This window comes from Tasmannia lanceolata, unplaced genomic scaffold, assembly GCF_043159265.1.
Source record: "Tasmannia lanceolata isolate RefF3 unplaced genomic scaffold, GAP_Taslan_0.1 ptg000006l, whole genome shotgun sequence".
In the NCBI taxonomy this organism is placed as follows: domain Eukaryota; kingdom Viridiplantae; phylum Streptophyta; class Magnoliopsida; order Canellales; family Winteraceae; genus Tasmannia; species Tasmannia lanceolata.
The window spans coordinates 28503104-28530641 of record NW_027518683.1 but is presented as its reverse complement, the minus strand read 5'-3'; the positions used below and the strand labels follow the sequence as shown (position 1 = coordinate 28530641).

Genomic DNA, 27538 nt, shown 5'->3' with positions numbered 1-27538 from the left:
TCCATCTGATTAATCTTCAGTTATGGGGATGAAGTTCCATGGTCACTGGGAATGCTAAGTCCACAGAGATGAAAGCCTTGCAAGTAAGGATCACTGTCAAAGCTGTGTTGCAATCACCAGATTCTTCAAGATCTGCAAGTCCATTAGATGATTATTTTTCTTCTTAGAAAAAGATAAGAAACCTCTCCAGGTTTAAGTTTTTGGGGCACATTTTCATGGACTGTAGGCAGTGATTGTGACCAGTTTGACAGAAATGAAGGAATGTAATGTATTTCCCATTGGTATTTCTTGTAATAAATCGTTTTGTCTTCGTTCGGTTCCTTGGAAAAGTCCTACAATTTACTTTTTGCAAGGTAAAAAGCCTCCTCACTTGTTTCATTGTCAGAAGACTCTTGAAATGTTGTATTCATAGTGCACGGGTTTTGAATCTTAATACAATCCTTGTATATGATCTTATTGAGTAATCATCCATTATATACTCTAGGAAATGATATCAGCACTCCAATATTTTGGTAATGACACTCCTCGTTATCTTACAGTAATCTGATTAGTTTGCTCTTTTAATCCAAAAAGGGCTATCAACAGCCACTCAGAAAGGTGTTTAAGAAAGCTAGTAATGTAATTATCAAAGCATTGGAGTTTGAATATCAATTCCCCATACTCTACACAGATGACAATGGGTAAAACTTCTCAACTGGCGATTCGTACTGATGCTCATCCATTTGGACTGTCCAGTTGGCAGGTCACCTCTTGGATGAGATTGCTTTTGGATTTGATCAATAAAAGGTTAGGGATATCGATTGCTAAGCTCTATTGATTGCTAAGCCCAATGTAAATTTCAAAAAAGAAAAAGAAAAAGACAGACCCATGTTACCTAGTAACATTAAGGCCCTGTGCAAAATTTTCCATAATTTCCCCATTATCAATTATTTGATTATGCATGAAAACAGATAGATAAATTGAACTAGTACAGCTAATGATCAGCAGCAGATTAAACTCTATTTGTTTTGGATTTTGAGAACCAATTGGGAGTGCAAAACTTTGGATCCAATAATTGGTTTTATTCACAATATGTAAATCTCAAAACTTTGTTCGTTTGAGATAGTGACAACCGATTGTTAGCTCCAAACCTATTATCAGACTCAAATTTAATTGTAATTTTGAGTCCGATAATAGGTTTTGGGCTGACAATCGATTGTCACAGTCTGAAACAAACAGGCCCATCAAGGCGATTGTGGGTCCAAAACTAATCATTGCTCAAAATTCCAGAAGAAACAGGGCCCAAGTGTGTCAAACATCCAATAAATCTACTCTTTCCAAAATGTTTTCTATATTTGACATATTTCATGATACTTGTATATAGTATACTAGTGAGACCAAGAGTGCGATGCACAGATTAGAAGTAACTTAAGAAAAAGAAATAGAACCTTTCAGGGTCTACATGCCAAATGAAAACAAAGAAGCTTAATATATGTATAGAGAAGTTTAAACTACTTTCTAAGCCATCTTTCGTACGTAAACGTGAAAATTATACATAGCAAAGAAGAACTGCTTGAGTGCAGTTTTTTCTATTCCTAAGGGCTGCTTACATCACTTTGTAGTGGTGAAACCCATTTGTTCGGTCCCCTTCTTGATTGTAATATCGGTCTCGCATCTGCGTAGTTAACAGCAGCAGTGCCTGTTGCAAGAGGATAAGAAGAAAAGGATTTTTTTGGAGCACTTGCAAGTAGAACCAAAAATCAAAAGGAAAGGGGCAGTTCTAAGAATAAAAATATATAAATACAAAAGAAGGGAAAAGTGGAGAGAATTGAGCACCAACACATACATGGAGAGAATTGAGCACCAACATGGCAACATATACCTGGAGAGAATTGACCCAACTTCAGAGAAGACAAAAAATAAGTAAAAATTATTATTTTTCTACGGGGTTAGCAGAAAGGTAAAGAAAAAGGGAACTTTCAGGTTGTTTGGGAGCCTCCAAAAAGGAGATAAAATTGCAGAGATCAATGGAAGAAGGAGAGGGTGAGAGAAAGCAGAGAGTTATATACAGAGAGAGAGAGAGAGAGAGAGAGAGAGAGAGAGAGAGAGAGAGAGAGAGAGAGAGAGAGAGAGAGTTCTTGGGCTAGAATGGTAAGAGTTGCTAATGCTAAATCGGAGAAGAAAAAAAAGGGGCCGTTTTTTTGCTACTTTTAATAGATTTAAGAGGTGGAATGGTAGGAGTCGTGCCTCTTGGGAAGGTACGTAATCGTTTCCATTTATTATATATAGATAGAATGCATCGCTTATCTTGGAAGTCTAAAGTATTCTCTGTTTCATACAAAGGCAACAAAACCTGCTTCATGTCTGGTTTCTTTCTCAAGACTTATGAATTACTGATAAACATAATCACATTCTTCAGAATTACTGAAAAGCTAATACTGATTCTCGCCTGCTACAGCAATTTGTTGGCTTCTTCCAACCAAACATTGAAAATTTCATCAGAGAATAGAACAAAATGCACCTGCAAGGGACATTTAAATGTTCAGATTGTGCAGGTCGTTGTTAATTGTTATAGTTTCATTTTACCAAGGCTTTGTTTGGATTGCAGGAATTTTCTGGAAAAGTTTGTAAAGGAAAAATATTTCTAAAATTTCCAACCTTTTAACACGAAAATTGATGACTTGAATCAACCCTAAATGATGACATCCCTCTAAATTAACCATAATTGAATCATTTCCATCCAAATCGTGGAAAGAAAAATTCCCCCCAAAAAATAAATTTACCTCTAGAAATGTTTTTCTCACAATCCAAACAAGTGTAAACAAGAATCCAAGATAAAATGATACAATGAGGTGCTGCAAACTACTTTTCTTAGCATCCTATTAATTTTTCTGTAATATAAAGATGGAAGAAGCATTCTTGTGCAACAAATGTAAATTATTGAATAGAACATCCAAAACCAAATTCAATTCATAGATTTTGAAAGCAGAAGAATATGTACTAGAACATTCAGGTGGAGGTCAAAAAAGGAGAAGGAAAATGAAAAGGAAGATTTTAGCAATTCAATGCCAACAGGTTTAAGCCTGAAATCCAGGAATTCATACAAAAAACAAACACATATCAAAAAGGAATGCTAAAAAGAGGGGTGCCCTTGCAAAAAAGGGGTGAGAGGCTGCCCTCATTGGCTGAATGTCACCAATGAGCATTTATTATGGATGGCAGAAAGATAATGGTGACATTCAGCCAATGGGGGTGGCCTTTCACCACATTTTTGCAAGGGCGCCGCTCAATGTAGCATACCTCTATCAAAACATCAACGCAAAGGCCATCTAGTTTAAATACTTGTACATAAAGTACTATGTGCTCAGTCTATATTCAATTAAGGAAATTATATTAAACTATCATTTACCCATATAGGGCTCTAATCATATTAAAATTAAATATAATTAAATATAACTCAATTGCGAATTCCATAGCGAATTCGTCAACTTCGATTGGCAAATTGCAATGAGTCCCAACGAGGCATTTATCACTTTGTACCATGTGGTGTCGTATGTCTCGTACCAAAGAGTTCACTGTAATGACTTCTCTAGTTAAGTATAATGCGTACAAACGATCGTATTGAAGTGCACATAATTCAACGTATTCCAGAAAACATACATTAGCCCAATTCCGTTGAATTACTTTTAGATCTCTAGCACATGTGGGGATTTCCACATGTTGTGAATGAGTGCATTGCAATGAGAGATACATCAACACACGATCCATGTGTACCTTTAAAAAAAAACACGATCCACATGCTTCCTACACAAAAGGGTCATCAATCTTCAGGAGCCAATCCCTTCAGACAAACCTTAGCAGAGCATTCAAAGTACCACTTTCAAGGGCTGATATTCCATCAACGGGTCCCATGGTCCTATCACCACTGCTTATATACTTGTACATAAAGTACTATGTGCTCAGTTTATATTCAATTAAGGAAATTATATTAAACTATCGTGCACCCGTAGAGCGCTCTAATCACATTCAAATTAAATATAATTAAATATAACTCTATTGTGAATTCCATAGCTAATTCATCAACTTCGATTGGCACATTGCAATGGGTCCCAATGAGGGCATTTATCACTTCGTCCCATGTAGTGTCGTATGCCTCATACCAAAGAGTTCACTGCAATGACTTCTCTAGTTAAGTATATTGCATACAAAGGATCGTATTAAAGTGCACGTAATTCAACGTATTCCAAAAAAACAACATTAGCCCAATTCCATTGAATTACTTTCTGATCTCTTGCACATGTGTGGATTTCTACATGTTGCGAATGAGGGCATTGCGGTGCGAGATACACCAACACGCGATCCACGTGAACCATTAAAAAAAACACATACACGATCCACATGTTTCCTCCACAAAAAGGGTCATCTATCTTCAAGAGCCAATCCCTCCAGACAAACCTTAGCGGAGCATTCAAATTTCAAAGTACCACTTTCAAGGGATGATATCCATCGACGAGTCCCATGGTCCTATCACCACTGCATGATGTTTTTCATGGTCTTGTCCCAACCCTAATAGGCTACTTCGCATTCTTGACACCCGCTCACTGTAAAAATGTAAAAATATAGGTCCTAACCAGCTAAGGGGATTTTTCAATATTTTATCACACATCATGTATATAAAAGAAGAAAACTTAGATTAATGACTAAATTATTTTGGAAGGCCTCAATAAAAGCCACAAAATCCAAACATTTCCCACTTGGCCTAAAAGACCGATTTACTCTAATTTCCTAAGACCCATATTCTTTACATGCATTTCAAATGTTTCCATTCCAATAGTCTTAGTCAGGAGATCTACCAACAACAAACTTGAATTGGATATTCCTCGTCTCAATTACTTCCTGACGAATGAAGTGATGCTCCCCTTCAGGTCCTTGACTTTCATATGAAACTTCAGGTCCTCAGTGATTGATATAGCCGCTTGATTGTCACAACACAGTGTAGCAGTTTCCAACAACCTTTAATTTTCCTAAGAATGATTTCAACCATATTGCTTCTTTAATTGATTCTGCAACAACTATGTACTTAGCTTCCCTAGACAATTGAGCCATTGAGGATTGTTTGTTGCTACACCAAGATATAACCACAAATTCTGTTCCTTTGTAAACAAGTGCATATTCCTTAGTACCTTTAAGGTATCGAAGTAACCATTTTGCATCTTTCCAATGTAACGGTCCTGGATTTCGCTGACACATACCAAGCATTCCGACTGCAAAACAGAGGTCAGGGCACATGCATAACATAATGTACATCAAGTTTCCCATAGCTGAAGCATTTGAGACGTTTTCCATATCGGCCTTTTCCTCACGGGTTTTAGCACAAAACTCATTATTGAGTCTTTTGGCCTTTGATATGGGTATGTCCATAGATTTTGCCCCTTCCATTGCATAACACTTTAGTACCATATCGAAATACTTTTCCTATGAAAGCACTAGCAACTTATTGGGTCTATCCCTTCCATTGCATAACACTATAGTACCATATCGAAATACTTTTCCTATGAAAGCACTAGCAACTTATTGGGTCTATCCCTATGTATTTTAATGCCTAAGAAATACGAAGTCTCACGAGGGTCATTAATTTCAAAATTATGTGATAACCACATTTCCAACAAAAGATCCATGCCATTACTAGAAATTAAGATATCGTCCACATAAAGTGATAGAAGTGCAATATTCCCCCTACTCACGTAAGTATATACACAATGATCGCTTTCAGTCATAACAAAACTGAAACCTTCCATGGCGCTATAGAAAAGTATATAACATTGCTTGCAGCTTGCTTGAGGCCATAAAGAGATTTCCGCAATTAATGTATCTTTGATTCATTTCCTTTCTCAATGAAACCCTCTGGTTGTGTCATGTAGATTTTCAACGTACCTTTAGCCACAAGTCGCACTTTGTGCTTTTCAATTGTTCTATCAAACTTGAGCTTCTTTTTGTACATCCATTTGCAGCCTATTGTTTCCAATCAAGAGGTGGTTCAACTAATCCCCAAACGTCATTTTTCATGATAGAGTTTATTTCCCATCATTGTTGCCATCCAAAGATGTCAATTCAGACTTTCAATTGCTTCCGAGTAAGGAACTCGTTCCTCTCTCATGTTTTCACCGAATAAGATGAAAATCTGTTTAGGATGTCATTCCCCTTCACTTCGTATAAGAGGTACTTGTTCCCCTCCCAGTAATGAAGATGGTTCCTCTAAAACAACCTTTGCATGTTTATTTCCATACGAGGTTAAGTCATCTTCAGAGAACTTGGCATCCCTGCTTTTAATAACATACTCATCTTCTGGTTGATATAATCGATAGCCTTTAGAGTGATCTGTATAGTTGATGAAAACCATGGGGATAGATTTCATTTCTATCTTTGTCTGATCTGGATGATATACATAAACTTAAGATGTACATCCCCATACCACTGCACCATTTAGATGAAGTTTTCTTCTGTCCATAAATCATGAGTAAGGTTGTCGCCTTTGATGGAATGCCATTAATAATGTATGTTGCTATAAGAATGGCTTCCCCAAAAAACTCATAGGAAGATCAGTGTAAGCCATCATCGATCTAACCATGTCTAATAATGTTCTATTCCTCCTCTTGGCAACATCATTTTACTAAGGAGTACATGACATGACAATTTGATTAATAATACCATGTTCTGTGCAAAAAGAATTGGACAAGCCTGAGGTATATTTACCATCTTTGTTAGCCCTAAGAACCTTAATCTTGACATCTAATTGGTTTCAACTTCCAATATGTATTCCTTAAACATGTCTAGGGCTTCCAATTTCTTATCAATACGGTACATATGTATTTGGAATAGTCATCTATTAATCATCTATTAATGTGACAAAGTAGGAATGGTTTTTTATGTTAGGTGTGGTTAGGGGTCCATAGACATTGGTATGAACAGTGTTGAAGCAATTCCTTGATTGTTCGGCTTTCCGAAATGTTTTCCTAGTCATTTTTCCACTCGCAAGCCTCACATTGACCGTAGTCTTCCCATGTGATGCCTTTGATAACACCCTCATCAATGAATACCTTAATTCTACCCTTCTCAATGTGCGCTAATCTAAGGTGCCAAAGGTATACGTGTGCGATATTTTTTAGAGTGTGAGGTTCCAAGTTCAATTTATTATTATTATTATTTTGAATGGTTCTGAGTTCAAGTTATTGGATTCAATTAAAGATTCTTTAGCATTATTTCTAGAGTTCACATACATGCTAATATCATTTCTAGTATTAGAGCATGACACATAGATATAAGCAGAAGAAATCATTTTATTTCTACCAACATCATCAACTACAACCTTATAAAGTCAATTAACTTAAAAACAGATAAAACAAAGTCTCCTCTCTCCTTAACTACATCATGTCCTCAAAAAACTTAATAGTGAATGAGTGGGTATCAAGCTTAGAAATTGAAAGAATGTTCTTCCCAATCATCATTTCCTCCAAAAAACTTAACAGTGAATGAGTGGGTATCTAGCTTAAAAATTGAAAGCATGTTCTTCCCTATCAAAGGTGCGTACAAGGTATTCTTAAGCGTGAGCTTTCCTCCGTGTGGGACTCTCAGCACATGTGTTATGATTCCAACCACTTCCGCTTTCGTGTCTCTTACCCATGCGATGAATCATTCTCTTCTGCCGAGATTCAGTGCACACAGAAGAATAGTCCTGGAGTCTTTCGTGCTTCACACTCAAGCCTCGGCTTCTTCCTCCGTCAGGGACACTTCTATAGTGTCTGAATTGGCTACAGCTTGGGCATCTGAGTTTGGTCTTGTCAAATTGTTTTCCATCAGAGTTTCTAGCATTTTCCATATTGTTCCCATCTACATTCACCTTTATATTCAGCCTCTTTCTCTTTTTCGTTGTCTCAGAAACATGAACCTAGTCTTTGCCTTTGCCTTCCATTGTTTCTTCGACCCTCTTCTATCTCGAGGCTATAACTCAGATTATGGAGGGTCAGTTTTCATTCCGAGTGCAAAAAGGAGATCGTAAATGTTACCCAAGAAGATGGAACTTAATTTAAAATGCTCATAACTTGGAAATCATCTGGTATGGAGTAGCTGCATACCTTCAGTTACTCTGATAGTATATTCACTCATTAAGGTATACGACGGTGAATGACATGATTATCTAGCCTTGGTCCTCTCATCATCTTTCTGTTAAAATACTTAGCCATCAACATACAGGTCCGAGTCACAGACACCCCCAAAGCTATCTTCCAGGGCAGTCATTATCTCTTTTGCATAGTGGTAGTTTTCATATTCAATGGCTAGAGTTTCATTCATCGAGCCCAATATCCAAACCTTAGTCACCTTATGAACCTTCTTCCTCTTATTGTAGGCATCTTTCTCACTATTCCATGCATTCGATGCAGGCTTACGAGGACAAGGATCGGTCAATGCGATCTCATAGTCATCCTCTACAACTACATCAATTTTCATTTCCAATTCATAAAATTGGATCTTTCAAAAAAAAAAATTTCATAAAATTGGAAACGTCCAGTTTCAGTTTTTCAAAATCTCTTGCTCTTTTTTAATCCATTATAAAAGTAAAACGAAGAATCAATAACGATGTTACCAGATCTGGAGATCTCCCACTATTTTGTGGCACAACTTGATGGTCCTGATTTGTTATCCATGCCCAATAATAAGTGTATGTTCAAAGTCGGCTCCATCTTATGAAGAATAACCGTTCGATCAGAACAGACAGTGAGATTGATCCTCGGTCCAATCTCTGGTAGGCGCTGGAGTGTGTGGATACGACGTCGGTGACAAGTGGAACAATTTCCCAGAAGAGAGTGATGCAAAAACCTGATTAGAAATGCCTAGTTTTCCCCCATTATTTGATCGTGAATCACTTGAAAAAGTGTTCCAAATTTACTTCAAGTTTTGAGTAGCTCTCAAATCAACAAAAGAAGATGGATCACCACCTTTTTCGGTTCCTTCTCAAACACGTATGACGAAATGATGGAGCTACCGTGGGTTTTGCATGTAGCAAACACAAGCCAAGGAGAAAAATCTTGGATGCCACAATTGTAGCCATTTCGGACACTTAAAAAATGAGTGTCCTCAATATATTCAAGACTACTCTTGTGTGCACAGAATCGCCTATGAGACGGTCAATGCTTGGTGGCTTGACTTAGGGTGCACAAAGAGGGTTTCAACGACCTGAAGGAATCGCCCATGAGGAGAATGATACATCTATACGGATCCAGAAGCGAAGGCATAAGTGGCCAGAATCGAAAGTTACGTGTTGAGACTCCCTCATGGAGGAAAACTTATGCTCAAGGAAACGTACGGACATTCGATGCAAAACCTGCTTTTAGTGTCTAAGTTGGATGCCCACTCATCCACTATTAATTTTTCTGAAGGAAAAATGGTGTTAGGGAGAGAGGAGACTATTTTTCCTACATATCTAATTGATGAGTTTCATAAGATTGTAGTCGACAATGTTGCTGGAAATAAAAATAATTTCTTCTATTGATAATGGAAATGATGTTAGCATGTGTGAGAACTTTAGAAATAATGCAAAAGAACTATTAATCAAATCCAATAACTTGAACTTGGAACCTCACACTCTAAAAAATATCTCCCCACCTTTTGGCACTTTAGAATAGGACACACTAGGAAGGATAGAATCAAGAGATTCATTGGTGAGGGTGTTATCAAAGGCATCGCATAGGAAGATTACTGACAATGTGAAATGTGGGTACAGGAAAAATGACAAGGAAACTACTTGGGAAAGTTGAAGGATTTGAGGCATTCCTCCACATTGTTCATTCTGATATCCGTAAACACCTAACCACACCTACGAGATAGAACCAATGTTACCGGGATCACCCTCCCACACTCTGACCCGCGATCCGGGGTCGTCGACCCCAAACATGGGTCATTTTTTACCCGGATCGCAAAAAAAGGCGACCTGGGCGACCCGCAAGAAAGGGAGAGAGAGAGAGGGAAGAAGGGGGAAAGAGAACAAAAAAACAACTCTAAGTCCCAGCTTTAATTTAATCATACCTCATTGGAGGCTGAAAAAAAAAGAAAATGAGAAGAGGTAAAGGGACTAACCTGAAACAGATGTTCCAACAGAAACTTCCACTGAATATCGCCAATCGAAATATAATCTATGTACAACATTGTAAAATCTCCTACCCTGCTCCCTTGTTTTTTGCAGAGAGAAAGGGGGGTGTAAATGGCATAAGAGAAGAGGGAAAAGGAAAACCATGGATGGCATGCGGCCACTTAAAAACCCTAAACAAAAATCCGACCACAAGCCTATTGTATTGGCACTACAAGTTTAACCTCTTTTTTTAAATAGTTGTCAAATGTTATTGCCTTTCCCAAAAACTGATATTGGCACTACAAGTTTTAATCCTTTTTTGAATGGTACTATAAGTTTTAATCTCTCTATTAAATAATTGTCAAATGTGATTACCTTTCTCAAAAACTGTCAGCAGCCACCAGTTGATATGCTTGACCAACATATTTAAGATAAGGCCTAATGAAGCTTAAGCATCTCTTCGCATAACATTAAACAAGAGAGAGAGAGAGAGCACCAGGGCGACCCGGATTAGCACTCCAAACCGACCCGCGACCCCATATAGCGAACCAACTTAGCCTACCCTCATCGTACCGCGTACCGAACTACCATCGTACTCGTTCCCGTACCGCGTTCCAGGTAACCTTGGATAGAACCACACCCAACTTTCTCACATTCATTAATTGTCTTTTCCATATACATATATTTGTACCTCATTGATAGGAAATATAAAGCCCAAGATAAGTTCAAGGAATAGAAAGTGGAGGTTGAGAACCAAATAGATTTCAAGATTAATTCTCAGGACTAACAAAGGTAGTGAATACACCTTAGACTTGTTCAATTCTTTCAGCAAGGAACATAGTATTATTCACCAAACCACCATGCCATATACACCTCAGCAAAATGGTGTTGCTGAGATGATGAATAGAACGTTATTAGAGAGGTCAAAATGATGGTGGCAGATATTAATCTTCGCATGAGTTTTTTAGGAGAAGCCATTCTCACAGTAGCATACATTATGAATTGTGTTCCATCAATGGTGATAGTATGGAATGGAAGAAAACCTCATCTAATGATGCAACAGTATGGGAAAGTAGAGCTGAAGTTCAGCCATCATGACCAAGCAGAGATAGAAATGGAAGCCATCATCGTTGTCTTCATCGGTTATGTAGATCATTCTAAAATTTATAGGTTTATCAACTAGAAGATGCGTATGATATTGAAAGAAAGGGTGTCAAGTTCTATGAGGATGATAACCTCGTAAGAAAATAAACATGCTAAGGTTGTTTTAGAGAAACCTTCTTCGTCGGTGACAGGGGAACAAGTACCTCTAAGAAGAAGTGAAAGGGAACGACGTCCCAAACAAAGTTTTACTTTATTAGGTGAGCACACGAGTGAGGAACCCGTTACTTACTCAGAAGTAATTGAAAGTCTAAACTTCATCATGAAAAATGAGGTTTGGTAATTGGTTGAACCACCTCTTGATCGGAAGTCAATAAGCAGCAAATGGATATACGATAAAAAGCTTAAGTTTGATGGAACAATTGAAAAGTATAAAACACGACTTGTGGGTAAAGATTATACTTCTAAAGAGGGAATAGATTATTCTAATGTGTTCTCACTTGTGGTAAAGTTTACATCAATCAAGATTTTAGCAGCTCTTACAATCTATTTTGAATATGAGCTCCATTAGATGGATGTTAAGACGACTTTTCTGAATGAAGAACAGGAAGGTGGAATCTACTCAACCATAGGGTTTCATTGAGAAAGGAAATGAATCAAAGTTATGCCGATTGCGGAAATCTCTTTATGGCCTCAAGCATGTTACAAGACAATAGTATCTCCTTTTCCATAGAACCACAGAAGGTTATCACTTTGTGTTTACGATTTTTTAATTGCTAGTAATGACATGAATCTATTGTTGGAAACAAAGACGTGGTTATCACGAAATTTTGAAATGAAAGACTTAGATGAGGCTCCGTATGTCTAGGGTAATAAAATAGTTAAGGATAGAGCCAAAAAGTTATTAACACTTTCCAAAGAACAACATTTCAATACATTTTAGAAATAGAAAAAGTATTTCAATACAAAAGGGTTATGCACTGGATGGGGCAAAACCTATGGACACACCTATATATTAAAGGGAGAAAGACTCAGTAATGAGTTTTGTGATAAAACTTAAGAGGAAAATCTGATGTGGAAAAAGTTCTGTATGCCTCGACTGTGGGAAGCTTGATGTACGTTATGTTAGACTCAATAATGAGTTTTGTGTTAAAACTTAAGAGGAAAGTTTGATATAGAAAAAGTTCTGTATGCCTTGGCTATGGGAAGTTTGATGTACGTTATGTTATGCACGCGACCCGACCTTTATTTTGCAGTGCGAATGCTTGGTAGGTACCAACAAAATCTAGGATCGTTGTACCGGAAAGTTGTAAAATGTGTACCGTACCTCAAAGGTACTAAAGAATATGCACTTGCATACATCGTATGCATGATGGAATAATCAAAAAGCCCCTTAGCCTGTCAGGACCTATATTTCCACGATGACTAGAGTGTTAGGAGTGCAAACTAACCTAATTGGGGGCGGGATAAGACCAATGAATACATCGTGTGATGGTGATAGGACTTTGGTCGTGCAGATGGAATAGCAACCCTTGAATGTGGTACTTGGAATGTTTCGCTAGGGTTTGTCTGACAGGATCGGCTCCTAAAGATTGATGACCCTATGTGTTAAGGAAACATGTGGATCATATGTTGGTCTGTCTCAAACTGAAATGCACTCATTCACAAGACGTGCAGATAGACACGTGTAAGGGATAATAAAGTAATTAAATGGAATATGGCTAACGTACGTTTTTTCCTAAATATGTTGAATTGCATAGACGATATTACAATAGTATAGACACTATATACTTAACTAGAGAAATCATTATGGTGAACTCTTTGGTATGAGACATGGGCACTACACAACACAAAGTAATGATTGCCCATGCTTGGACTCATTGCGATGTACCGATCAAAGTTGAGGAATCAACTATAGAATTTCCATTTGAGTTATGTTTAATTATATTTAATTTGAGTATGTTTAGAGCATTCAACAGATGCATGATGATTAATATAATTACCTTGATTGTACTTGAAAGTTGATAGGCCAAATTGGAATTTTTATCGAAATATTTTTGAAGAAAAATTAGCATAAAGATCTTTATTTAGGAAACTCACATTGAATATTGAACATCTGAAATCTGATCAAAAATTAGTAGATAGACCAGAAAATTCTCATTGGCAAAAAGGAAGGGTCTACAATTTATGGAAAGATAAAAATGGTGACCATCAAAAAAGAAGAGAGCCATAAATCCAAAAAAGTGATGAAGATAGAATAGTTTGGTAGCCATAGGGGGATGATAAGATCTAAACTGTGTTGCATGGATTCAGATTCGTGTGTCGGGATCCGACATGGATTTGAGGTGTTGGATTCGGCAAACCCCAAAAAGAAAGATTCGTGGATTCGGTAAGTTTTTTTAAATAAAATAAAAATTGGGCGATGATATTTTCACGCCCCATCCCATTATTCATGCGCTCCCCTTATAAGGTGATTTGACATCAAAAAGCATTAAAGTTGCACACTGTTCACGTCAAATCACCTTAGAAGGGGAGCGCATGCGTAATGCAGGGGGGGATATCATCTCGCTAAAAATTTCCTAAATTATAAAATATATACAGGGAAGATTGTTTTTGAGCTCGAGCTCAGATAGCTTATCTGAGCTTGAGTATCAAAAACTCATGTGGACCCACATTTTTGGGGTGATCCAAAGCATTCATTTGAAAGGCCCTTGCATAGATAGGGTGTATAGAAAAAATCAAGTCCATAGGATCATCCTAACCCATCCAAAAGTGGAGGGGAAAATGGACAGATACTGTTTCTCCACAAATTTGCCCATTTTTTCCCTCCACAAATGGAAGGGGGGTTAGGATGATCCTATGGATCTGATTTTTGGTACACACCCTATCGATGTAAGCGCCTTTCAAATGAATGCTTTGGATCACCTCAAACATGTGGGCCCACACTGCTTTTGAGCTCGAGCTCATATAAGCTTATCTGAGCTAGACCTCAGAAACAGTTTTCCCATAGGGTTTTTATTAAGAGATTCGAAGAAGCCAGGAGAAGGGGGACATTGTTCGAGGGTGGAGAGGGGGGTCAAGGAGCTAGGGTTTTTATTAAGAGAAGACGTGCTGTGCTTTTATTAAAAAAATTTAAGAAAAAACACGTTTATAAGGGAAAATATACATGATTCATGTTTTAAAAGAGACAACGATGTGTCCGATTCGCCTGGGAAAACAGGATTCATGCGGGACAAGGCTTAAAAAAAATCAGATGTGTCCCATAGGAATCCATGTCCGATTCGCGTGTTGAAACGAGTAGACATAGATTCGGGATAGGGGGGTAAAGAATCCATGCAACACTGGATCTAACATATGGTTTTGTGCCTAAACAAAAACCACAGTTACTTAGACTTTGATGATGCTCAGAGTTATGTTTCCTAATTTTTGAGATGCAACCAAGTTCTGAAGCACCTTTTGATCATCACCTGAAACTGGATGATAATCATCTCTCGATTTATGGGGTTACTACTACGAGATATCCAACATTAATGTTTAGGATTTCTACCACTATGTTTACTGAAGCAATGGTAATATGATAAAAGTAGCATTATTATTTGAATCGTATAAAGAAATAATGATAAGAGATGTACTTCTAAAATAAGGAATCCTTGATGTGATGCACAAAATCATTCCACTGACAAGTTCTTATACAGTTCCCAGGCAAGAGCACATATGTAATGGATAATACCTCTTTGAAGTCAGCTACGAACTCTCTAGCGGTAGATATAGCTATTTTGGAAGCTTCATTGAAAGGATATCTGCAAAAATACAAAATGAAGAAATCAAAGATCTGGTACAACCTTTTCACCGATGAAAAAAAGTAATATTAAAAATGAATATACATGATGTATCAACGATAAACTATTGTTATATGGACACAAATAAGTCAATAAAGAAACCGATAGATAACAATAAACATTGAATAAATATTAAAAAAATATGATGTGAACTTCTGTATTCAAAAGAAAAAATGATACAAGAATTAAGACGAGTAGAGACAATGACAAATGCTATGTCTATAACAAAAAAAATGATATATATATATATATATATATATATATATATATATATATATATATATATGTGAGAAAAGGGTTCCTGCGCTCGAGTGCTGGAAAGGGGGGTGATCCTAAGCATTCATTTGACAGGCCCCATCATGGATGGGTGGTGTACAAAAAATAGCTCCATTGGACCATCTTAGGGTGTCCATTTGTGGGGCCAAAAATGGACAGATACTGTTTGTCCACAAATCTGCCCATTTTTTGCCCCACAAATGGACACCCTATGGTGATCCAATGGAGCTGATTTTTTGTGGACACCCTATGGTGATCCAATGGAGCTGATATTTTGTGGACACCCTATCCATGAAAGCCTCCCCATCCCCCCCCCCCCCCCCATTGTGGCCCACGCCTGTTTCTGCACTCGAGCGCAGGAACCCTTTCCTCTCTCTCTACACACACACACACACACACATATATATATATATATATATATATATATATATATATATATATATATATATATATTAAAAATAAACAAATCAAGGAAAGACAGACAATATACAGTGTTTTCCGTAACACCTGTCCTATAAATCTGATATGTATTGTGCTGAATAATACTTTCATCCATGCAAGGAAGGATGCGAAAGTTTTTTGCTAGAACTTACCGATAAACGCCACACGATATTGCAGGAAAAGCAATATACTGGATGCTGTTCTCTTTAGCGAGTCTTAAGGAGCTTCTGTAAACAAAATGAAAAAATGAGTGCTTGAAGCTAAGCCATATTAGCTTTCACAGACCACCTTTATAGTTAGCTGTATTGCAAACATGTCCAATGATCTTAAAAAAATACCTATATGAACTTCGTAGGGAAACCTCAGGCTGATCATCAAAATCATAAATGGGTCCAACAGTGTGAATTACACGAGATACAGGCAGCCTAAAAGCCCTGTATAATTTCCATTTTAAACACTTCAGAAGATGGGAACAATCCATAAAATGGGCTAGTAAAAAACCAATTACACAACAGACAACTACAATAAACACATACGGGGTAATCCTTGCTTCCCCAGTGGGGCAGCGAACTCCAGGTCGGACCTCTGGGACATTCCAACATGCAGCTCGAAGTTCTGGACCAGCAGCTCTATGTATAGCTGAGGCAGAGATTTTCAGTTTTAGGATGTATTAATGTACTGACACCTTCGTTAAGAAAATACATGAGAAATTACCTCCATCTACACCACCGCCTCCGAGCATTCTCTCATTAGCTGCGTTTACCTGCATTGCATCCCGATGCAGTTACAATACATGTCAATTGAAAGAATGGCAATAAATAAAGGTTGTAAGTTCTTGTAAAAGCCCAAGTGGAGGTTCTTCAGTTTAGTCAATGGTCAACTGTTGCAACACCTACAATACAAATCTAAAGTCATAAAATGCTAGAATTTGGAATAGTGAATCAATGTAATGGTTGAGTGGCATGAGAGTTTCTTTTCAGAACCACTCAATTCTGCAGCAAGTGACAAGCTAAGTTGTATCCTTGAAAAATTCTAATCAGAATCGCCAGCTTTTGTACATATTGGAATATCTGTAATGCAATTTTTTTAATGGAAAATGATTTGGTATAGTATCTGTAATGCAATTAATGTGCTACATTTGATTTGGATGGTGGATGATCTACAGACCATTTCAGACCACATAAAAGTCACTCGGAACCTGCCCATACGTTCATTTACTCTATTAGAAAGGATATCTAATGTGATTGCCTAACTACCAGACTCTAACATAACAGTGCAAGCACGCAATGTGATCCAGATTCTAACAGAACAGAGCAAGCATGTGATATGATCTAGACTGTGTAACTACCAGACTCTATCAGAACAGGGCAAGCGTGTGACATGATCCACGTATCACTGTGATTTTGCCCGTCAAAAAGAAAATCGAAGAAGAGGAGGCAGAATAGAATCCACATTAGCAACAACTGCGGCTGGCTGGAGAGGTAATAGAAGTTTCTGAATAGAAAGAGGTTTTTTGAACTTTGCGTCATTACGTATATTACATATTTTACACTCAGTTTTGGAAATAGGCTATGTTGCATGCATTCTTTGCCCCCCTATGCCGAATCCGTGTCAACATGTCTCCACACGCGAATCGGACAGGATTCATGTGGGACACACCCAGATTCCTGTCATAGCCGTGTCCCGCACGAATCCGCACGAATCCAACTCATCATTGTCTCTTTTAAAATGTGAATCCTGCATATTTTCCCTTTAAACATGTTTCCTTCAACTTTTTTTTCTAATATGAAAGCACAACACGTACTCTTTTAATAAAAATCTTAGCGCCTCAACTCTAGAATGTCGACCCCCCTTCCTTCCTTCTTCGGCTCTCTAAATAAAAACTCTTAAGGCCTCAACCCTTCATCCTCAAATTTCTCATATATATATATATATATATATATATATATATATATATATATATATATATATATATATATATATAGAGAGAGAGAGAGAGAGGCAAACGTTGGTGCGCTTAAGTGGTTATAACGCCTCCCATTAGTTCCTATATGTGGGACCCAAACATTTTAACGAATGGGAGGCGTTATAACCACTTAAGCGCACCAAAAAAATGGTGCGCTTAAGCGCACCAACACTTTTCTCATATATATATATATATATATATATATATATAGAAAAGTGTTTCTAGTTTGCCATCTCTAGTCCGGCAACCAAAAAACATGGGTCCCACCTTATTTGGGTGATGCAAAGCATTCATTTGATGGGCCCTGACATAGAGAGGGTGTCCACAAAAATTCAGCTCCATAGGATCATCCCAACCCTATGATTTGTGGAGCTTAAAATGGACGGCTATAAATCGGCACAAATCTGTCCATTTTTTAGCTCCACAAATGGAAGGGTTAAGATGATCCTATGAAGCTGATTTTTTGTGGACACCCTATCTATGATGGGGCCTATCAAATGAATGCTTTAGATCAACACAAAAAATGTGTGACCCAAATGTTTTTGGTCGCCGGACTAGAGAATGATCTCTAGTCGGCAGACTAAAAACACTTTTCTCATATATATATATATATATATATATATATATATATAATTTTTAATTTTTAAAATTACGTTATTTAAAAATTATCGAATCCAACACCTTGAATCGGTGTCGGATCCCGACACGCGAATCCAAATCGATATAACACAGGAAATAGGTAAACCACAAATGTGAGTTGTTATAAAAGTGATTAGGCTATCTCCAAGAATCTACTGGTTGTTCGACTTTCTAAATCTGCAATTGCCAAATCAATCCCATTCCATCATCCCATCCTTTCCAGTTCCAACATTATCACTAAAGATGTATCATACAGAGTAATGCTAAGTAAAATCTGGGAGAAAATCCCACAACCCCAACATCTGAACCAACCTTGAGTTCTTCACAGATAGAAGTTCTACTGTAAAGTTCATTCAAGGTCATCAAAAAGTCTGGTTGGAGATAATGGATTAGATATTTATGGCCCTAAAATTCCACAAGTATTTTGTTTACCATGCTACAAAGCTTTTTCTTCCTTTGATTGTAATATCATCAATCTCAATTGCAAAATCAGGGCCTAGAAATAATTTAAAAGAACTTTAAAAAAAACCTGGCAAGAAACATTCATTAATTTTCTTTTGTATTGAACAAACCTCGCATTAAAAGATATTTTAATGCAATAGATGCTTATCATCCAAAACAGTCCATGACTCTTGGTTTATTTATATAGTATTCTCTTAGTGCAAGGACATTCTATGTTCGCATTGCTCCATCTATCTTGGAGTTTTCCCAGCATTCTTACTAATAAAGGGGCAACAAGCAACAGTACTTACACAATATATAATATATAGGGGGGTGGCGCAATATAGATGCGCCTCGTGTGCTCCTATAGAGTCAGTGTTTTTACAAAACAAGCAACGGAATGAGTGCGCTAGCGCCCTTACTAGTTTTGAGGCAAGCCAAAAATTACTCCTAACAAGTTGCTTGCTGGCTGGCTTTCAAATAGACAGTTCAAATCATAACTCAGGTGGACTCCAAGTACATCTCCAAAGTTCAAAATCCATCCATACAAGTCATAGAGGAGAAGACATGCATGCTCGAAGTGGACAAGTTGGCTGCCCAAGAGTGATCTTCAGATGATTTAGAGCTGCTCCAGTGTCTTAAATAGTCTTTTATCCAGTCCCCTTCAGGAGTCAGATAAGATTGATCCAAAATCTTCCATTCTTGAGTTCACCGAGCTTCTCAAACTAGAAAGTGACTTAAAAAGAAAGTAAGGCGCGCCCATGCAAACTGAGAGTGATAGCCTGTTTAGATAAGTTCAGATAGGCAAACTAATTATGGAAGCCCATGCTGCGTGCGAGATTGGGTCTATCCAAGGAAGGCGCGCTTTAGTGAAAACTGCCTTCAAATAATATATATGAAAATATGAAATAATAGGAAAAAGAGCATGGTAAAAGTTCTTTGGTCACTACAGAAATGGAACATTTCGGTTTTGGTTGGAAATTTCATTGGAAATCGTGTAAAATCATGGAAACATATGCAAATGATAGAATTTTAAGATGAAACTTCGGGAAATACTAGACTTATAAACGATCACATAAGCAAAACAGCCATCCATAATGGTTTAATGACCTCAAACACCAAGTGACATGTGTTGTCGTGCATGTCTGGTAAGTCAGTACATATCACATTTCACATGAATTCATATAAATATGTATACATAGTACATTCACTACACCGCTGTTCACGGTGATAACAGTATGGCAGCCTACTGAATTTGGCAGAGTATTCACGTTGGACATCACGCTTTGAAGTGTTCCAACCTAACTTGTAAAATCAGTTTCGTTCATCCGGAATGGAGCGAACGAAACGGATCTACAACTTAAGTTCCACGATCTGCAACTGTTCTCTGGCTGCCAGGAATTGGCATCCCAAGTCCAGTTCCTGTTGAACTTTATCAGCCTGGAAACAACTCTTGCAACCAGAGCAGGATGAGCATGCCTCCATCGTGAACACCCCACTCTTTTCACGCCCAAACGACTACAAAACCTGTTGAATTGACAGCAGATTACATGATTGCAGTCCAGTAGCATTGACGTCCCAGCAAACACCAATAAAACTCAGGTTCAGAAAGTAAGAAAAAAAGACCGACAACCTGCTGCCCGTTTCTTCAGCCATCCCTCTCACCAAATTAAGTTCAGAAAACTGCTGAAATTCAGCAGATTTTACATTTGCTCAAAAGCTGCTTTGAGGCCTCAGAAAACTACAAGCAGAGCTGGTTCTTCTCAGACTTCATATTGTCCACTGCTGCCATTAATATTCAGCATTTATCCTCTTCAAAGTTCAGAATTTTCTGAACCTAATAGCGCCGCTGAATTGTAGTCCACGGTTGGCAGACATACCCTTCAAGCAGTTCATTGCATCTTCAGCCCCAGAATTGGCGCAAGGAAAAGGCGCTATAGCTAACCCTAATTCGCTACAAAATCCAAGTAAGTTGGTACCCTGAAAAGTGAAGAGAACCGCATGTCTTCCTCCTAGTCCACCAGTACCTCCAAACCCTTCCCTAACCTTACTTCAATTCCCTTCCATCGCCTTCATTTTAACCATCACCTTCAAACCATTAGGCTGCCGCTCATCAAGTAATAAATCACATGTTGTTGAAATAGTATTAAGGTTGCAAGTTGTTGAAGAGGGCAAAGTTCGATCCTTGAAAGTAGAAACTAAAGATAACACTGCGCTCATATTCACAAAGCTTAACCAGGGAGAGAAACTGGGAAGAGGCTTATGGAGGTGTTTAACATTCTTGGGCTACCCAAAAGGTAGCTTTTTCGATCAGGAAAACAAAGGAGTTGTAGCTTTTTACACAAAAAAATAAAAATGGTAGATATGTTATTAAGTAAAGAAAGGAAATAGCCTGACTGACGGGATCGGAGCTACAGAATAGTGAAAATACAAAGATAAGAATCATTATACACATAACATTCAAAAAAAAAGAATCATTATACACATAGAGGATATAAAGCTCAAGGGGAAGGTAATCGAAAAGCTCCAAACGATCCCAGTTAACCACGGTACGGACCAAGCGATCCGCCTTGCTGTTAGATGACCTACTTATGTTTAGCTTTTGCATCTAACCCCCAAAAGCGAGAAAAATTGAGGAAGAGGATATTTGATAAGAATTCTTTGAAAAGGGTTATATATTGAAGAGTTAGAGAAGGGTTTTCAGGCTCTCTTGATCCATTAGTGGCAGTGGTTCGAGATTTTCCCTTGTTATCGTTTGGTTCTGGTGATGAATAGCATAGAGTAAGACCTCTTTTGGTGCTGGTATTAGATGTATTTTGAAGGTTTCTTGGTGTTTTGAAAGGTAATTTCATATTTGACCCCTTTGCAAGGTAAAATCTTCCACTTTGGTTATGACATATTTGTTTGTCCTCTTGCCATGGATGACTAGATCTAGCCCTTGTAGTAAAACCATGCAAAATTGTTACGTGCCCACTTGGCTGAAATAAGTTTATTTAGATATTTGTTATTTTCATATTTGCTTTCTAGTTATTTAGTAGATGTAGGAGGAGTCTTAGATATAAGGGTTATCTAGATTAGGGTTTTTCCTATAAATAGCGTGTATGCAGTCTTTTTTAAATTAATGAAGAAACGTGGGTTTTTGTGCACGAACAAGGATTGATCCTTCCCTCAAAGTGGATCAAGAGGCTGATCTTTCCTTTAAGAAGATCAAAACCGTTGCGAATCGATTCGGGTTCGTAACAAAAATCTTATACGTGGGATTGTGTTTTTCTCTGTTTTATCTGTTTTATGAGCACAACAATGGTAGTTATGTGTGTAATCAGATTATGGTGAAGGTTTTTTGGCGCAACAAGACAAAGCTACTATAGATTCCACAAGAGAAAAGAAAGAAAGAAAAAATTAATCTGTAATGGGAAAAAGGAGAAGAAGAAGAAGAAGATAGATTTAGAAGCTCACTATGGCATCAGAAGAACCATCGACGAACCATTTGGTGATATCTCCTTTCTGGAGTTTGAGAATACACGAAGGAGATAATGAGAAGCAACAAATCCCTTGATTCTCATATGAGGAGCTTGAAATGCTTAGATTTTGTGGAACTTGGTTGCGGCTTTTTTTCATCTTAAAAACAATCGACGAGGGTTTTAGGCCCTGTTTGGGATTTCTAGGGTTTCTTTTTAGAAGATTTTGAGTTCCTTTGCACAGTAAGGAGAAAATGCTCGATATGTTAAATAGGCCGGGAAAATTGGAACAGAGCGATGAGGAATATTACGCAACGACCTCATTGTATTACTCATATTTAGCCCCCTTTTCTTCCCTACCGCCCCCAACCTCATATTTGGCCAAAAGCCATTTCGCAACTTAGTTTTGCAGGAGAGAATAGATGAATTAAATGAATAAGACAAAATTTGATAAAAAATGAGCCTATGTGGCTGTTCTCTTATGCAAAAGTGAGCCAGAATGCCTTTCCCTAAAATCTACGTTTTTAGCTCACTATTACTAATATTGGCTGTCACGCCTTGCTCTGCCAAACTTCTGAATCACCTTTTGAGCATAGTGTATTTAGGACACAAGGATCTCTCTCCTTTCACTTTCTCCACTTTTAGTCCAAAGAGGGGTAACTTCCAAATATTCTTCTTCTCAATAGAAGCTCTTCTCTAGATCTTTTTACCCCTTTTTAAGGTTATCTGATATGATAGTATCAATGTATAATAAAATCATTGAATGCACGTCTTTCTTACTAGACATGCTGGCGTCAAAATTTAAAGCAACATAACAGTAAAATATCTGATTATTTGCTTCTCACCCTATCATGTCGTTCGAGCTTACTTGAGTCGATAGAGTACTTCCTTGAGTCTGATAAAATATGATTTGGAAAATTCTTTGAGTTGGACGGTTGCTTCGGGCAATATTTCAATTAAGGAAAGCATTTTTTAACAGGGGTTTCCACTTTGCCTAGGGCATGCGATTTGGGAAAAACCCCTCCGCCTAGGGCAAATCCCCTCCGCCTCCTTCATCCTGATCCCCCGCTTCCACCATCCCTCCCTCTCTGTTCTCCCCTCCCCTCTGGACACAGAGTCCCTCCCTATGCTTGCATCCGAACCCCCCATTGTGGGGGTTCTGCCCCCATCTGCCCCATCAGCAAACCCCTCCCTCCCTCGCCCCATCATTCTTCCCATTCCCCCTCCCCCAATCGTTTTTCAGAGAGAGAACCCCCCCACCAAATCGTTTGCAGCTTCTGTTACAAGGAGATTATTTCTCCCCAAACTCTGTTTGGGTGTGAAAGCTCCTGGAAAAACTCCCTCCGGTGAACCAGCTATCATCTTCTCTGGGGACGACATTCTGAAAGGGTCGGCACCCTTCCGATTGGCCTTGATCGCAAAATGCTCCTATGGGAAACCCCCATTTGCTCTGCTCAGAGAATCTCTGAAGAAGAAACACTCCCTCTCAGAGGATCCTATAATAACCTCTCTTGATCAGCGCCATCTCCTAATCCGCTTAGGTTCAGACACGGATTTCATGGTGTATGGCTCTCTGGCAGCATCAAGATTCAGGGTCTTCTTCTTAGATTCCTCAGATGGACCCCTGATTTCACTCCAGGAGAAGAACCCTCCATCGCCCCTGTCTGGATTTCGTTACCTAGACTCCCCCTATTTTGCTACAATGACGATTTTCTAGTCTCCATTGGAGGTCTTGTTGGTAGAGTGTTAAAAATTGATGGACATACATCTACAGGTTCTAGAACAGAAGCGGCCAGACTCTGCTTAGAAATCCGAATTAATGCGCCCCTCCCGGAACGACTTTGGCTTGGATTCCCTGGGCAAAAAGGCCGATGGCAGAAGGTAATCTATGAAAGAATCCCAAACTACTGTAGTTGTTGCCTCAAATTTGGCCATTTACAACCCAACTGTAAGCTCCAACCTCCTAAAATCCAAGACCCATATGCTAAGCATCCCCCCCCCCAGCTGAGGGGTTGGCAGCTGCTGTACCCTCGGAGAAATCCCTTCCAAACTTGAATAGAACCACCAAATCCTGGGTGGAATTGGCCTTTCATAAACAAACCCCAGGAGCGGATGCCGCCCCACTCGACCCAATCAACCTTGAAGATGTTCACCCACTATCGGGAGGATCTCCGACCAATGTCGGCGCCTTCGAACTTGTATCAGCAGGAAATCCAAATCTTATCTCCCCTGCAGAAACACCTAGTATGCAAGCAGATTCTCAGGTAGCCCATGTCGAGCCGAGGTTGGCAGCTGCTGACCCAGTCATTACCCAAAATCTTTCACATCTCTATCCGTCAATAACCCAATTGACGCCCTCAGCCTTACCACCTCCCTCCCCCCTCTCTATCCCTTTATTCTCCCCCCATGGTCTATCCCTCGTTGTGGACTTAACCTGCCCGCCCCTGCTAGAACCCATTACTCCCCCACTACCATCCTCTCCTCATTCACCTGAGCCTCCCCACCATTTACCTCTCTTAGGAAATCTACCAAGCGACTTCCCCATCCCTCTTCACCTGATGGCCTTGCCCTCATTGGAGCCCGCCCCTCTAGCCACCGAGAGGTCTGCCCATTGTGATTCTCCTCCTATAGACTTTCACCCATCCTCTAGCACTACTCCCTCTAACCTCTCAATTAGTGAGGATTTTTTTGAAGCTAGAACCTCAGAACTCTCAGAGCGAGTTAGATTAGACAACTCTCGTCTAGCCAATCTGACTGGAAGAGACCTTTCTAACCCTCCTCATTCAGCTCCCTCTCCTCACCTAGGCCCCTCAGCTCCTTCCCCAATATCCCCCTCTCCTCTACTCCTCACCCTTTCTCCATCCTCCTCACCCCCCTGCCATCCTCCGATCCAATGTACAACCCCTCTGATCATCTTCTGCCTGATCAACCCCCAGCCCAAGAACTCTCTTTCCAGCACCCTAATGATCCCATTCTCCAAAAACTCCCACCCCAAATCCCAATTAAACCTAGTTCCCAACCAAAGAAAAAAGGGAAGCGATCTGGGAGGACCCGGAAAATTGTCCCATGATTAACGACCTTATCTGGAATATTAGGGGGGCCAAAAATAGTCCTTCCAGGAGAAGACTGAAAGCTTTATCCAAGCTCCACAAGCTCAATTTCATTGTTCTTCTAGAGCCATTCTTAAACGAAATAGAGATTCATAAAGTTGAAGAGCTGCTACACTTCACCAACTCTATGACAAACCTCAACGAAGCATCCAAAATCTGGATTCTATGGGATGGCTCCCTCTCAATGAATCGGGTTTCTTCTAATAACCAAGCGCTGTCAGTCGAGATTGCTCACTTGCAATCTGGTTCAGAAGCCTTTATGACCCTTATTTATGCCAGTTGTTCCAAAGTAGAAAGGAGAAATCTATGGAGTTACCTCTGGGAATGCAGCCAATCCTTTTCTAAAGCTTGGGTTGTTGGGGGGGACTTCAATGCCCTGTTATCTCCTGAAGAGAAATTAGGAGGAAGGCCTCCAGATCCCGCTTCATGCCGCGAGTTCCAATCAGCCATAGATGGCGCAGGCCTCATTGATGCTGGGTTCATCGGCAGTAAGTTCACCAGGTATGGCATCAGTAGGAATGGCCAGAGATCTTGGACCAGATTAGACAGGGTTCTCACAAACTCTCAGTGGCTAAGTTCTCTCCCCTCCACTTCCATCTCCCATCTCTCCCGCACTTGCTCAGATCATTGTCCCCTCCTTTTAAACATCCACCCCACCTTAACCCCCCAAATAAAACCATTCAAATTCCAAGCTATGTGGTCAAAACACCCCCAATTTCAATCCATTGTGAAGTCAGCCTGGTCAATTGAAGCCCCTGGTAATCCTCTTGAGACCCTTTCCACCAAACTGAAAAACACGAAAAATGCACTGAAAACCTGGAATAGAGAGATATATGGCAATGTTTTCCAAAATGTCAGATCCAATGAAGACAGGGTTCTCAAAGCGGAGCTGGACCACCAATCTAACCCAAATTCCACCACATCGGAAAGTTTGTCAGAAGCCATAGACAGGTTGAATGAAACCATTCTCCATGAGGAAATCTTCCTAAGACAGAAAACCAAGGAGAAGTGGTTAAAAGAAGGAGACAAAAACAATAAATTCTTCCATGCTGCTATGCACCACCAAAGGAACCTGGGAGGGATCACCAAAATAAGACACAATGGGAACTGGATCACAGATAAGGGAATGATCAAAGACTTGGCTTCCTCCTACTTTGAGAAAGCATTAGCTGAGGAGGGGAAAAGGACTCACCACGGCCTGCTAAATCACATCTCTAAGTTGATTTCTCCTGCAGACAATCATATGCTTCTAACAGCCCCATCGGAGGAGGAAATCAAAGAAGCCATTTTCAGCAGCCCACTGGAAAGCGCCCCTGGGCCAGATGGGTTCGGAGGTATCTTCTACTCTTCTTGTTGGGACTTGATCAAATCTGACCTCCTTCTAGCTGCAACTGCCTTCTTCGAAGGTAGTAACCTCTCCAGGCACTACTCTTCCACATTCCTAGCTTTGATCCCCAAAAATAAAAACCCTCTCACATTCTCTGAATTCAGACCCATCAGCCTGTGCAACTTCTGCTACAAAATCCTTTTGAAGGTCATGGTCTCAAGGCTTGCAAGGGTCTTGCCTAAAATTATCTCCCAAGAGCAAGGCGCTTTCGTTAAAGGCAGGTCCATCACCGACAATATAGCCATCGCCCAGGAGATGATTGTCGGTCTCAACAAGAAGGTCAGAGGAGGCAATGTGATCCTCAAAATTGACATGGAAAAAGTGTTCGACAGATTAAACTGGCAATTCTTGCTGGATGTGCTAGAAAGGTTTGGCTTCTCCTTGGAATGGAGGAAATATATCATGCAATGCACCCATAGAAGCTGGTTTTCACTAGTTTTAAACGGAGAACCCCACGGGTTCTTTCAATCCTCTCGTGGCCTTCGCCAAGGAGACCCCCTCTCCCCCTGCCTCTTCATTCTCGCGGAAGAAGTTCTAAGCAGGGGTCTTGCTGCCCTATTCAGAGAAGGTGGAGCATCCTACTTCCTTAGAATGAGAGGATGTATCCCCATCACCCACTGTCTCTTCGTTGACGACACGATTATCTTTTCGAACGGGAGCAAATCCAGCCTAAAGAGCATCATGTCCTTTCTTTCCTCATACGAGCTGATTTCGGGTCAAAAAATCAATAAATCTAAGAGCTGCTTTGCAGTCTCAGCAAAGACCTCTCTCAGCAGGA

The 27538-nt window shown here is 39.3% G+C and overlaps 1 protein-coding gene across 5 annotated transcripts; it reads right to left on the bottom strand.

Annotated features, from left to right (window-relative positions):
- Positions 1-1383: 1383 nt before the first annotated feature.
- On the bottom strand, positions 1384-22560 carry LOC143880204 (appr-1-p processing enzyme family protein). Of its 5 annotated transcripts, none has more exons than XR_013251589.1 (9): positions 22262-22558; positions 16474-16522; positions 16296-16398; positions 16098-16193; positions 15912-15986; positions 14934-15003; positions 2333-2500; positions 1826-1861; positions 1577-1678 (listed from the first exon to the last, which is right to left on the bottom strand). XR_013251589.1 is itself a non-coding variant. In XM_077383016.1 (9 exons), exons 1-7 carry the CDS (start codon positions 22421-22423, stop codon positions 2432-2434), a joined length of 624 nt encoding a protein of 207 aa, XP_077239131.1. In that variant the 5' UTR covers positions 22424-22558; the 3' UTR covers positions 1578-1678; positions 1826-1861; positions 2429-2431. The 5 variants fall into 5 exon arrangements, 4 of the variants coding, with proteins under 4 accessions (XP_077239129.1, XP_077239130.1, XP_077239131.1 ...); XM_077383016.1 differs by having other exon boundaries at positions 1578-1678; positions 2429-2500; XM_077383014.1 differs by lacking the exon at positions 2333-2500 and having other exon boundaries at positions 1384-1678; positions 22262-22560.
- Between the last annotated feature and the right edge of the window lie 4978 nt (positions 22561-27538).